The 14,186-nt window shown below is 36.5% G+C and overlaps 1 protein-coding gene across 1 annotated transcript in view; it reads right to left on the bottom strand.

Annotated features, from left to right (window-relative positions):
* Positions 1 to 14,186, bottom strand: part of LOC126284472 (nidogen-like) — a 158,013-nt gene that overhangs the window by 90,461 nt on the left and 53,366 nt on the right. Inside the window, exon 3 of the mRNA XM_049983425.1 lies at positions 3,342 to 3,521. Within this exon, the coding sequence (XP_049839382.1) occupies positions 3,342 to 3,521 (180 nt within the window). The remainder of the gene's footprint in view (positions 1 to 3,341; positions 3,522 to 14,186) is intronic.

Below are 14,186 nucleotides of genomic sequence, written 5' to 3'. Positions count from 1 at the left end.
CTTCAGAATTTGAAAGAGAGTATTCCAGTCAACACATTTCTACGGAATCCAAACTGACCTTCCCCTAGGTTGGCTTCTACCTGTTTTTCTGTTTGTCTGCAAAGAATTTGTGCTAAAGATGAAAGGATAAAGAAAGAATAATTGCTTTCAGTGGTTTGCTGTCAATACTCATAAGAACAAATCTGTCTCTGTAGTTTTCACAGTGATTAACCATCTGTCCTACTTTCACCCTCACAAAGGATCCACCTCTAGTAATATCATTTATTGTTGCTGTTTGTATTCCCCTTTATTCATCTGGCCAGTAATCCTTACCTTCTTTCCATTTGACTTCACTGACACCCACTATACCTGTATATGGATGAGCATTTCCATTTCCCTTTTCATATATTCTACCTTCCTTACTACTTTCATACTTCTGACATTCCATGCCCAGACACATGTAACGTGACCCATTCATTGGTTGCTCAGTCTTATTGTCTCCTGCCTGGCAGTCCCCACCAGAGGTCTGGAATCTTTTGCCAATGGACAGATGATCATGACACTTTTTCCATTACAGACCACATGTCACATCCCTGCATATGTCTCTTAATATAGTGATTTCCATTTCCTTCTGCAACATCCTGTGACTGACTGTTGCTCATTCTTCTACCTTTTAAGGGTTGTTTGCCCCAGTTGGGCAAGAGGTGAATCCCTCCTTAGAATATTGCTAATGTGTGTAGGCCCTTTACCAAACTGAACTAACAGAGTATTGAATATATTCAAACACATTTTTTTGCCTCACAGGAGAAAGTCTGGACGTATTGGCATATCTGAATTAGCAACTGGCTGAAGATAGACAACAGTTATCCCACATAACCCTACTTACAAAGTTTTATGAAATAGCATTATTTGATAAATCTAACAACTTACTTCAACCTACAACATATCACTCCAGTAGAGCTGCAATGACAATATGAGATCAATTACACCATGCAATTGTTATTTCAGCAGTCATTATTCCTACACTCTGTGCATAGTACTGGAACAGAAAGAAGCTCTAACATGTGGCACAATGGTTAAGCACTTCAGAAGTGGTTAGCATAACATGTACATAAATGTACATAGATATGCTGGGCAATGGCTATTTCAATTTGTGAGGAAAGATAATTGACACACCATTTTAACTTTTATGTTCATACTGATTACATGTCTAGTTAACCACAAGAACTGCTCAATAAGATGAGCATCCTGTCTTTTACACAAATTTTATCTATACAATAAGTTTGGATGCACATATACAAAAATACTTGTTGTACAGCAAATTGTTTCCTCCCCTGATCATAGTCAACAAAAGAGATGATTTCATAAACAAGACTTCTCTTCTCAATGGAGAATATAAAGGAGTCAAATATGGAAACCAAGGTGGCTGAGCATGTGGTGTATCTCAACTTCTTCCTCTTTTGCTGTATGTAGTGTTGAACTGTTTCAAGTGGGAACTGAAAGATGAGCAAGTACACTATTGTGTATAAGCAACATTTATTCACCTTAAATTAATATGTTGTACTTGGTCAATACACATAAATAAATTTTGTTTGTATCTATAGTATTTTACTAGTAAGGAAAAACTACCATCCCCCTCATTATTGTGATTTCTATAACTGGCAGTTTCATTAAACCTAAGCACTTGGAGGTTTAGTTTTTTATAGCTCTCCATTGTTCATAATACCGGGCCATCAAAAAGTCAGTATAAATGTGAAAACTTAATTAACCACAGAATAATGTAGATAGAGAGATAAAAATTGACACACATGCTTGGAATGACATGGGGTTTTATTAGAACAAAAAAAAAAAAAAAAAAGTTCACAATATGTCTGACAGATGGCACTGGACAGCAAAACGTCAGTGACTGCACATGACAATCGTGTATAAGGAGCTGTAATGAGAGAGAGAATCAGATGCCCCAGCATGTTGACATTGCCTGAAAAGGCACTTTTAATGAAGCTCTATTATCAGAATGGGGAATGTTCTAGTTCAGCGTTATGATCCTATCGCCATAGGAAGGGGATTTGAATGGGTAAAGGTCCGTTGACAAATGCAGCTGTGGCGAGAATGATTTTGAAGTTCAAAGATAGACCCCATAGTGGTCAACTGAGCACAAGGTGTAATGCTGCTGAAACAGTTCAGGAAGAAATGGAGACTGTAGTGCGTTTGTCTATGCACAGGGAAGTCAGCGCTCATGCAGTCGCACGTTGCACCAGCATTCCATACACTACTGTTTGGATGGCACTTAGGCGTACCCTCCGATGCTATCCGCACAAAATCCATCAACATCATGAACTGTTACCTGGTGATTTAGTGAAGTTGAGGCCATTTGCAGTGTGGGCGTTTCAAAAGATGGTGGAAGATGACAATTGGTTGAGTAACTTGTTGTGGACCGACAAAGCCCATATCATGCTCCGAGGGTCTGTCAATGCCCACAACTGCAGAATTTGGGCTACTGAAAATCCTAGAACTGTCATGTAAACTCCATTGAACTAAGAGAAAGTCACGGTATGGGTTGTATTTACCACATCTACTGTTGTCGGGCCTTTTTTTTCTTGGAGGAAATCTGTGATTCTGGTTTTGTAACTGCTACTATGACGAGTGAGAGGTATGACAATGTGTGACAGAATTGCATCATCCCCAGACTGTCTGATAAACACCTGCTGGAACGTATGATTTTTATGCAGGATGGTGATCCACCTCATATTGCTAGACACGTGAAAGATCTGTTGTGCACCTAGTTTGGTGATATCATGTGCTCAGCCACCACTTTCGTCATGCTTGGCCTCCCAGGTCCCCAGACCTCAGTCTGTGTGATTTTTACCTTTGGGGTTACCTGAAGTCGCAAGTGTATCATGATCGACCAACATCTCTAGGGATGCTGAAAGACAACATCCGATGCCAATGCCTCACCATAACTCCAGACATGCTTTATAGTGCTGTTCACAACATTATTCCTCAACTACAGCTATTGTTGAGGAATGATGGTGGACATATTGAGCATTTCCTGTAAAGAACATCATCTTTGCTTTTTCTTACTTTGTTATGCTAATTATTGCTATTCTGATCAAATGAAGTGCCATCTGTCGGACATTTTTTGAACTTTTGTATTTTTTTGGTTCTAATAAAACGTCATATCATTCCAAGCATGTGTATCAATTTGTACCTCTCTATCTACATTATTCCATGATTTATTCAGTTTTCAAATTTATACTGACTTTTTGATCACCTGGTATATATTCTGTATATGTGAAAGAAATAAAATACAATAATTGTCACTGTTTAGAATTTGTACTGTATTGATCAGTACTCCCACTTACCTTTACCCTTATGCCCGTTGACATCTTCACCAGGTTCACACTTAATGTATGGGTTTCCAACAAAACCGGCCATACATTGACATACGTAGAGTTGTCCATCCTCATCTATGACAATAGCAGCCACTGCATGTTCTCCACAAGTCGCTGACATGTGTCTTTGTGAAATTAATGAATCTGCATCTGTAATTATGTGTTGCATAAATTAACAGAGTAAGCAGTGCATGAATTTCTTTGATATCAACTGCAACAGTCTTACACCACCATGGTCTTTACAGGTGTGAAATTTTGGTAATATACTTGGAGCTGAGAGTAGACAAATATAATGAACTCCAACAGTGTATTATATGAGTATGTGTCAATATAGCTCATGTTTCAGTGGAAAGGCTTTGACAGGTAGCAACTGGCACCATAGTTTTTTTACTGTGTCAGATGATGTGGCTATGTAGACAACATTGTCTGATTAATTCTGACAGTTATAAGACCAAGTGTAGGTTACAGTAGATGCATTAGCAGCTAGTATTTTATTAGCCATAAAATTGATTTCAGTGTATAAATTTCAGTAAGAAAGAAAAAAGTAGACTGAACTGACAGCAGAATCTTTGAGGAGGACCCTACAAACATCTTTGTATTGCCAGGTGTGAGGGCTACATGTTTGTAAAATCACAGAATTTGTATGTCAATCCCAAAAGAAGTTACTATTTTAAAATCTCAATTCACAAAAAGATGAAATAAAAAGCAAATTAAAATAAATTTATACCAATGGACTTGCTGCACTGGTAACAACAGTTTCTGTCAGATCACCAATTTTGTTGGGCTTGGCTAACAGTGGGGTGGGTGGCTGATCAATGTGTTTAACACTGCTTGCAAGTGGGGTGCACTCTGCTCTTGAGAGGAAAATTGAGGAGCTGCTTGTGTGAGACTAGTGACACCAGTCTTGTAAACTGACAACTGCTGGAAGTGTGATGTGATGACCACACGCCCCTCTATATCAACTTCAAGTGATGGCTATGGGCTAAGAATGACATGGTGGGGCCTTCCGAGGTCAAGGACAAAGCTGGAGTTGAAGGATATCTTTCACGAAAATATAGAAATGCTAATAAATATGGATGAACTTATAGTCTCAACAAACTCATTTATTTACTCAAAATGTACAGTTATCTACTTTATTCAATATGTGTAGCTCTTACTTCTTCAAATTAAATACTTCATCTAATTCAGGCACACTTCCTAAGAAGAGAATTTCATTATAACTGAGAATTAAAATGTGCAAAATAAGCAAATAATCTGATTTTTATTCTCAAAATCTGTGTGTTGACTCAGCTTTAACTGATACAACAGACCTCCAACGTATTTTGTATACTTTGTTTCATTCAGTACTGGAATTTACATTAAGCATTATCTAAAATTTACAAAATTAAATGTTAAAGCAAACTGTTTGGAAGGATGATGATTTTAGTTGTATAAGAGAAACAGTAGAAAATATAATAAGGTTTAGCCAGTATAGTCCCTAAATGGAGATGCAAATGTATTTTAAAACAGCTTGAATTAATGTTTCAGAAATGATTCAAGTTTAAAATAAAGACTGTCATCTGCTGAGATTTTAATATTGTAATCGGAGATTGAAAACAACAAGACTGCTGAACAGTTTTTAACATTTTGAGATCTTCAAACTTACTTTCCACAAACAAGTGTGCTACTAGTAGTTTTGCATATATACTCAATATTATTGTTAAGTTACACAGACAGGAATATGTGGCGAGCCTTGCTGATTATTTTTAGCACTTATTCAAATGAATTTAGTATGGAATGGGTAAGAGATCAGAGGGAGGAGCACATTATGTTATTTATTGAGAAGTTGAAATTGCAAACTGGTACTCCATATATTTAAGTCAAATGGAAAGAACTAGAGTGAAAAATTATGTCTTTTATTTATTTATTTTTTTAAATGGAGACTTACAGTTTTCATGTTCCTCATTAGTAAAAATTAGCTCTGCACATAAATATAAAAATACAGAAATTATGTGGTACACAAAAGAAGTGATATAACCCGGAGGAAACATTTTCAAACTGTATTGAATCTATAAAAATGATGATAACTGAGTGGCTGGAGAGAGAGATTTGGATTACAAAGCTAAGCTCATACAAGCAAAAAAAATAAAAAAAATAAATAAAGTATGTGAATGTTCATAGAAAGAGCTCAAAATAATTGTAAGGCAGTGTGAGGAGTTATTTGACAAGATGATTCTTACAGCCAGGTATGTCTAAATCTGTTGTATCCAGGAGAGCTGAATGATTTCTTTATAACGCCAGTTGAAGAACTTGAAGACAAAATTAAGACCACAGACACATCTGCGAGGGATCTGCTTGATCCTCAATTGTCTGAGGGACCTTTGTTTCATTGAGATAAAATCATTTGTGTTGATTTCTGTAAAACAGTTTCCAAATTATTCAGTTCCAATAATATGGACTGCTACTATATGTCTAATTATGTTGTTAAATCAACTGTTCACTTAATAAGTAAGCCACTGAGTTTTATTTTCAATGAACATTTATGCTATGGATTATCAACCACCATATTTACCTCCAGATGCAAGTTAAAACTTTAGAGAAATCTTTAACTTATTAATGCATTTGTTCCTCCATAGTATACTTGTTGGAGGAGATTTCAATTTGTCAACAACTGATTGCATTAATTGCTATTTTCTTAATGGTGGGTGTTGTAAGACATCATGCAAAAAAATACTAAATGCTTTCTTTGAAAACTACTTGGAACAAATGGTTCAGAAGCCCATTTATGAAGGAAAAATACCTTTCAGCTCTGATCTCTTTGATGGTGCCCATGTTGAAACTAGTATCAAGAGACCACAGACAGCTGCAGCAACAGTGGATACTGAAATACAAATGGAAACTAAAACACACAGAAAGATTTAAATGCTCAGTACTCACAACACTTAGTTCTGGGTAGGAGCATGTAGAAGAATGGTTGATCAAATTTAGAAGACTAGGCAACAAAGTACTGGATAGTTACGTGTATAGTAGAATAGTTCATGATGGAAGTGAGCCTCCATGGTAAACAGCCTCTGCAAAGAAACTTCTAAAGAAACAGTGAGTAATGCACTGTAGCTGTTAAACAAAGAATAAGCCCATAGATAGAGAGACGCTTAATGAAACACATTTGGCTGTCGAAAGGGCAATGCCTCCCACCTTCAATGAAAATTGTAGTGAAATCTTATAAAAGATCTCTCACAGTACTCAAACAAGTTCTGGCCATATGTCAATACTGCCAATGGCACCAAAGTTAGTGTCCAGTGAGATGTAGTTGATCTACTGAGACAGCTGGGTAATTCATATAACAGTAGGCAATAAATGCTTGAAGTGAATATGTGGTACATTGTAATTGTTTGTTGTGTTGATATATATTTGTGACTGTGTTTCCTTCTGTCAAGTGTATTAATCATTCACAAAACTTCATTTGACATAATTCAGTGACATGTAAAAGACAAAGTTCACCATCTCATTTGTTGAGCAGTTATGACTGTATAAACAGTCATTTAAATAGTTTCAGGTCCATGAAGACATTAATTTAATCATGTAATAAAATTTCTGTGTAATGTATGTAGAATGTTCAAACAGAAGTCTACTGAAAACATTTCAAAATAAAGCACACTAATGTTCAAAATGTAAACATTTCACACATTAAGAACCTTTAATACACCTATAAGGACATTTGTTTGTATGAATTAAATATACTTTGACACTGAAACAGCAAATGTATTGGCAACAAAAATAGTTAATGCATACAACTGAAATTTACACATCTCAAAAATAATTGTTCAAAACTGAAATATTATGAAATTTTGTTCAAGAAATATTTATCTGAGGTATGCCATTTGTTTATGCAGAATATCTTGTCACATTTAAAACTTGGTAAACATTTGATTCCTCATTGTATAGCAAGTTACATCAAAACTGTAACAACGTAAAACTTATTGGTAACTGTTGCTCATTTACAAAAGAGCCAATGGAAGGCCAACTTTGATTGTGGTGGTTGCACAGAGTTGTTGATGCTCTTAGTGCGTCAGTTGTTGGAGTCATCAATTTGAAATAAGAAATGTATCACCTGACAACCATTTATCTGAAATATTCATACTGTTTTAAATGATGAGTTAATGTATATCAATGAGACATGAAACATGGGATATTGTTCCATAATTTGAGCTGCAGTCTGGACATCTCATCAACCCAAGACCACAGGCAAACCTTCCACTAAAGTATTATTCAAGATTAAATACATTCCTTCTCTCACAATGTTATATCATATGTGATTATTTTAATTTGGTTGCAGTTTTACATTTACATAACTGACTGTTGATATGAAGGTATGTGAGACTAGAGGCACACAGGAGACAGAAAAACCAAAACTGAGGGTAGCAAAATAAAAGCAGAACCTGTCAACATAAATATCTGTATCAGTGGCAATTAGAAACTGTTGAAAGTACTAAAAGAGAGAGAGAGAGAGAGAGAGAGAGAGAGAGAGAGAAAGGCTCTGAGCACTATGGGACTTAACTTCTGAGGTCATCAGTCCCCTAGAACTTAGAACTAATTAAACCTAACTAACCTAAAACATCACACACATCCATGCCCGAGACAGGATTCGAACCTGCAGCCATGGCAGTCATGCGGTTCCAGACTGTAGTGCCTAAAAACGCTAGGCCACACTGGCCGGCTCTCAAATAACATTCTGAAACCCATGCATTTAGGCAGTCAGGTTTATACAGTATTTCATGACTTCTGAAAAGTATTTGGCTTGGTACCACATCAGCTTTTATTAACAAAAGTACAACTATATTTGGTATATAATAAAATTTATGACTGGACTGAGGCTTTCTTGGTAGGGAGGAAGCAGTATGTAATCTTGGAAGAAAAGTCATTGGCAGAATTATAAATAACTTGAGGCATGCTTCTGTAATGTGTACTGGGACCATTCTCTTTCACCTTATATGTTAATCACCTGGTAGACAATATTAGGAGCAACCTCAGAGTTTTTACAGATGTATTTGTCAACAATGAATTATCACATAAACAAGAAGCTGCACAGTTTTCCAAGCAGATGTTGTTAACGTTTCGAAGTGGTGCAAGGATTTGCAGCTTGTTTTAAATGAATAGAAATAAAAAAAGTATAAACTTCAGAAATCAAAATTATATGATACCCTATGACAACGATATGAATGATTCACATTTGGAAGCAATCAGTTCATACAAATACCTGATTGTAATAGTTTCCATTGGTATAAAATACACATAGATCTCAGTCATAGATGAAGCAAGTGGCAGAATTTGATTTATTGGAAAATACAAGAAAAATCAATCTGAAAAGGAGGTTGCTTACAAAACACTTATGAATTCCATTTTAGAATATCACTCATGTGAGTGGGGAACATACCAAACTGAACTAACAGGGTATTGAATATATTCAAAGAAGGTTAGCACAAAAGGTAACAGGTTTGTCTGACTCAAAGGAGAATATTGGGAAATGTTGCCTTACTTCAATTGGCAACTGCCTGAAGATAGACATCAGTTATTCCACCAAAGGTTACTCACAAAGTTTAATTAAATAGTGTTATTTGCAGAATCTAATAACATACTACAATGTCCAACATATCACTGGCACAGGGGCTGCAATGACAAGATTAGACTAATTACAGTGTGCACAGGCCATTTCAGAAGTCACACACAATGTGGAAACAGAAAGAATCTCTAGCATGTGGCACATTCCTTAAGCACTTCAGAAGTGGCTGGCAGAGCATGTACACAGATGCAGAAATAGATATACTGGGCAATGTATCTTTCCATTCGCGAGGAAAGAAAATTGACCCACTGTTTTAACTTTTATTTTTGTAAGATGGGCATAATGTTCTTTGCATAGATTTTATCTAACTTCTGATCTATGCATCCAAAAATACTTGTTGTGTAGTAAATTATTTTAAATTATTTCATGCCCCTGACCGTAGCCAATGCAACAGGTGAGTTTCATAAACAAGACTTCTCTAGTCAATAGAGAATGAGACCAAGATGGCTAAGCATGGGGTGTATCTCAACTTCTTTATCTTTTGGTGTATGTAGAGCTGAAATGTTTCAAATGGGAGCTGAAAAATATGCAGGTCCACTATTGTGTATAAGCAACATTTATTCATTGGAAATTAATATGTTGTACTCTGTTTAAATTCTGCTTGCACCCACATTATCTCACTATTAAGGAAAAGCTACCATCGTCCTCATTATTCTGATTTCTGTAATGGACAGGTTTATTAAAACTTAGCTCTTGGAGATTCAGTTTTTCATAACTCTCTGGTATTCATAATATATATACAGTATATGTGAAGGGAATAAATTACAATTACTCTCACCACCTAGTTTTTCTACTAGACTGATCAGTACTCCCTCTTACCTTTACCCTTTTGCCCATTTATGTCTTCTCCAGGTTCCAACAAAACATGTGGAGTTGTCCCATACTCCTCTATGACAATAGCAGCCACTACATGTTTTTCGCAAGTCACAGACATATGTCTTCATGCAATAAATGAATCTACATCTATAATTATGTGTTGCATAAAGAAACTGAGTAAATGATTTATGATTTTGTTTGATATGAACTCTGATGAAATGCAGCAGTGTTACATCACCATGGGCCTTACAGTTGAGACATTTTGGGAATATAAGTGGAGGTGAGAGTAGATAAATAGAATGAACTCAAAAGCATCTTATAAGAATATGTGTCCATGTGGTGGATGGTTTAATGAAAAGGCTTTGACAGGTTTTTTAGTAGTAACTGGCACCATCGTTTTCTCCCTGCACCACATGATGTGGGTGTTTAGGTAACATTATGTCATTAATTCTATCAGTTTTAAGGCCAAGTGTTGTTTCTGTTCCAGTTGATGCATTGGCAGCTTGTGTTTTATTACCCATGGTATTGATTTCAGTGTATAAATGTCAGTAAGAAAGAAAAGATTAGTCTGAACTAGCTTCAGAATCTTTGAAGAGGACACTGCCACCCTCTTTGTAATCCCAGGTATGAGGACTATACATTTTTGGAAAATGACAAAATTTACATGTCAGTGCTGAAATAAGTTGGTATCTTAAAATATTGAAACACAAAAAAAAGAAATAAAAAGAAAAACTTCTGGACATTTGTTGACTATACAATCTGCTGAACAGTGTTTGCAAGTGGGGTGCACTCAGCCCCAGAGAGGCAAATTGAGGAGCTACTTGACTGAGAGTAGTAACTCTGATCTCATAATCTGATAGCGCATGGGGCCGTGATGTGATGACCACATGCGCCTCCTTAGCCACATCCAGTGACAGTTGAGGGCTGAGGATGACTTGTTGGACAGTCAGTGCCATCAGGCCTTCCAAGGTTTGTTTAAATGGAGTTCAGTTTAGAAATAAATTTACTGCTCCTACATATTAGAAGGTTAAATTTTAAATGTTTGTGCATCTGTTTATAATTATAATGAAAATTGCAGTATGTTAAACACAAGCAATGTTGAGGAAAGGCAACATATCAATGTGGTACATAGACCCCTTTGATGCCTAAGAAAATTGCACTCCAATCTGCCCAAAGTAGTGTCCCTTTAATCTCGGTGATTTCTAATACTGTTACTGTGTCTTTCTTGGATATAATTTCATCTGAAAGCCAGAGCTGCAAAGTAAATGTAAGTGGAGTTGAAACAGCTATGAAGAAGCAAGATACTGCTAGGTGGACAAAACTGTGGAGCTGAAAGAGCACTCATTTATTTATTCAACATGTACAGCTGTCTATTTTATACAATATACATAGCTCTTACTTCTGCTAATAAATACTCTATTTACTATATGAACACTTCCAAAGAAGATAATTGCATGACATTGGAATTAACATATCCAGAAAAACCCATCTAGTTTTCAGGTCAATTGAATGACAAATATTCCTAGGGACAGAACCTGATGTACTGAGCTTCTTGATATCTGTGTGTTGACTCAGCTTTAACTTATACAATAGGCCCTCTAAGTATTTTATGTACTACATTTCATTCATTGTATGACCATTAGTGTCTACTTCTGCTGCTAGCAAGTTATGTGTGCTTATTTGAAGTTGCAGAATACGAATTGTTATGTGAGATGAAGACTTGAACCGTTTTTCTGCAAACTATCTGCAGGTCTGTCGAGTTTTCATCTGAGATGTATCACAGAAAGGTAAGTTTGGGTTCTTAATATGTATGCCTTTATCAGTAGCTAACATTACCATTTTTAGCCTTTTGTCTAGGTGATAGGAACACTATTATAATGAAAAGGAAAACTTGATTCATAGCAGTTCAAGAATATTTAAGAAAATACATTATTACCGTGTGAACCTGGCAAACATCTTCTAACATTCACCCTGTAAATTCTCTCTGAATAATTTATTGAAATCAGCATTTATGGTTCTTTGACACTGTACAGTTCTCTGTTTTGTTAAGCCTGACTGGTGAGGATGTTTCATTGCTACTATGAAGGGGGATCAAATATATAAGGGATTTTTGTTTCTGAACATCAACAGTCGGTAGGACTGGCCCCGTGCCTCTGCTATGCTTAGGCAGGATTGTTAGAAGTGAGGAGAGCATGCTGTTAGATATTTCCCGCCACTTTCTCAGTAATGCTCATGATGTCTGAGCAACAGGTGCACCCCTCCATTGCACAACTCATAATTATAAAATTGCTTGCTCGTGAAGGAGTTACAGTGGTAGAAATTTGCCAAAGATTAATGCACAGATCGGTGATCAACCATTAACAAGGGCATGTTTGTTCACCTTGCATAAAAAGTTCAATGAAGGACGAGAACATGTGGAAAATCAGCAACACGATAACTGTTCTCGGACCAGCATTACAGACAAAAACATTCATGCAGTTAAAGACATTATTGATGATGATCAATGGACTATAGTATCAGAAACTGTACAAAAAGCCTGAATCAGTTGTGTGAGTTGTCAAGCAATCATCACAAATGACCTACAATTATGTAAAGAGTGTTCCAGATGGATTCCTAAAGTTTTGAATGAAAATCTGAAGTTGAGACATTTGGAGGTCTGTCAGAGACTTACAGCAAGGTTTGCAAAAGAAGGTGATGCATTTTTGAGTCAGATCGTCAGCTGTGAAAAAACACGGGTTCACCACTACACACCAGATTCAAAACAGACCAGTAAAGAGTGGTGGAGGAAAGGGGAGACAACACCAGTGAAAGCCAAGACACGACTGTCAGCTGGCGAGGTCCTTTCAACCTTTTTTTTTTTATCAGAAAGGCATTTTACTGCTTGATGTTTTTCATGAGTGATACACAATCAATGCTGCTTACTAGTGTGAGCTGTTGAACAAGGAGAGAGTTGCATATTTCTGCAAAAGACGAGACCAATCAATTCGACAGGTCATCCTCCTCCACGACAATATGGGACCCCATACTGTAGCTCTAACTGTCTCTAAGCTACAGGAAATGCACTGGACTACAGTTGATCATCCTCCTTACAGTGTGGACTTATTGCAGCGCACTGTTCTGTGCTCTCTCTCCTCTTCTACACATCCTCTACACTTGTAATAAGTCCAGATCACCTGCTCTTATTCGCCAACTTCAGTATGCTGATGGCCTCAGGCCCCCATCCCAAGAATTTGCATATAGTCAAAAGAAAGTTCTTCCTTTAAATCATTGACCATCAAAAAAGTGGCAGATATCAAAACAAAAGATGAACATATAGAAAGCAACTGAAATTGCCCAACAGAGGGGAGGTCACTAGACCTGAAGTGTTACTAATTTGATTACACATAGAGATGCAAAGGAACTTCTAGCAGCAATGTGCTGTAGACCTCTTGAGAACCAAAGCATTCCTAATGATGGGAAAAAAGTGCAGGTGATTTCCATTTTCAAGAAATATCATCGAACACATGCACAACATTATAGGCCTATATCTCTGATGTTGGTTTGTTGTAGACTTTTGGAACATGTTTTGTTTTATGATTTTGTATTATGGCATTTTTGGAAACAGAGAATCTCCTCTGTGGGGACCAGCATGGGTTCCAAAACAACAATATTGTGAAATACAGTTCACTCTGTTCTTACATGAAATACAGAAAGCAGTAGATACAAGTATACTTGATTTCCGAAAGGGATTCAGTACAGCTTGCACTGCCACCTAATGAACAAAATGAGAGCTTATGGAGTATCAGATCAACTGTGTAAATGGATTTAAAAGCTTGCAGCAAACAGAACGCAGAAAATCACTCTGAATAGAAAGAAGTCTTTAGGCATAAATGTAGTTTCAGGTGTGCCCAGCAAAGTGTTATAGGACCATTGCTTTTTGCAATATGTATACGTGATTCAACAGATAATGCTCGAAGTTTTATGAAGCTCTTCATGTATGATGCTGTTGTATATTTTACAGAGAACTCATGATGGTAGAAAATTGTATCAAAATGCAGGAAGACCTGCAGAGGATTCAACTTTTGTGGAGGGAGTGACAATCGAACCTCAACATAAACAAATGTAACATATTGTGAATACATCAAAAGACCGTATGTTGTATGATTACAAAATTGCAGACATCACTAGAAGCAGTTACTTCTATTTAATATCTAAAAGTATGCATACAGAGTGATCTGACATAAAATTAATCATGGCTGAGAAAGATGCCTGACTGTGATTAACTGGAAGAATCTTCAAGAGATGTAATCCCTCAACAAAAGAAGCAGCTTATAAAACCCTCATCCAAACAACACTTGAATATTTCTCATCAGAATGGGATCTGCATGAGATAGGACGGGTACAGAAAACAGAGAACATCC

This window comes from Schistocerca gregaria, chromosome 8, assembly GCF_023897955.1.
Source record: "Schistocerca gregaria isolate iqSchGreg1 chromosome 8, iqSchGreg1.2, whole genome shotgun sequence".
NCBI classification, from domain to species: Eukaryota; Metazoa; Arthropoda; class Insecta; order Orthoptera; family Acrididae; genus Schistocerca; species Schistocerca gregaria.
This window is presented reverse-complemented; position numbering and strand designations above follow the sequence as displayed.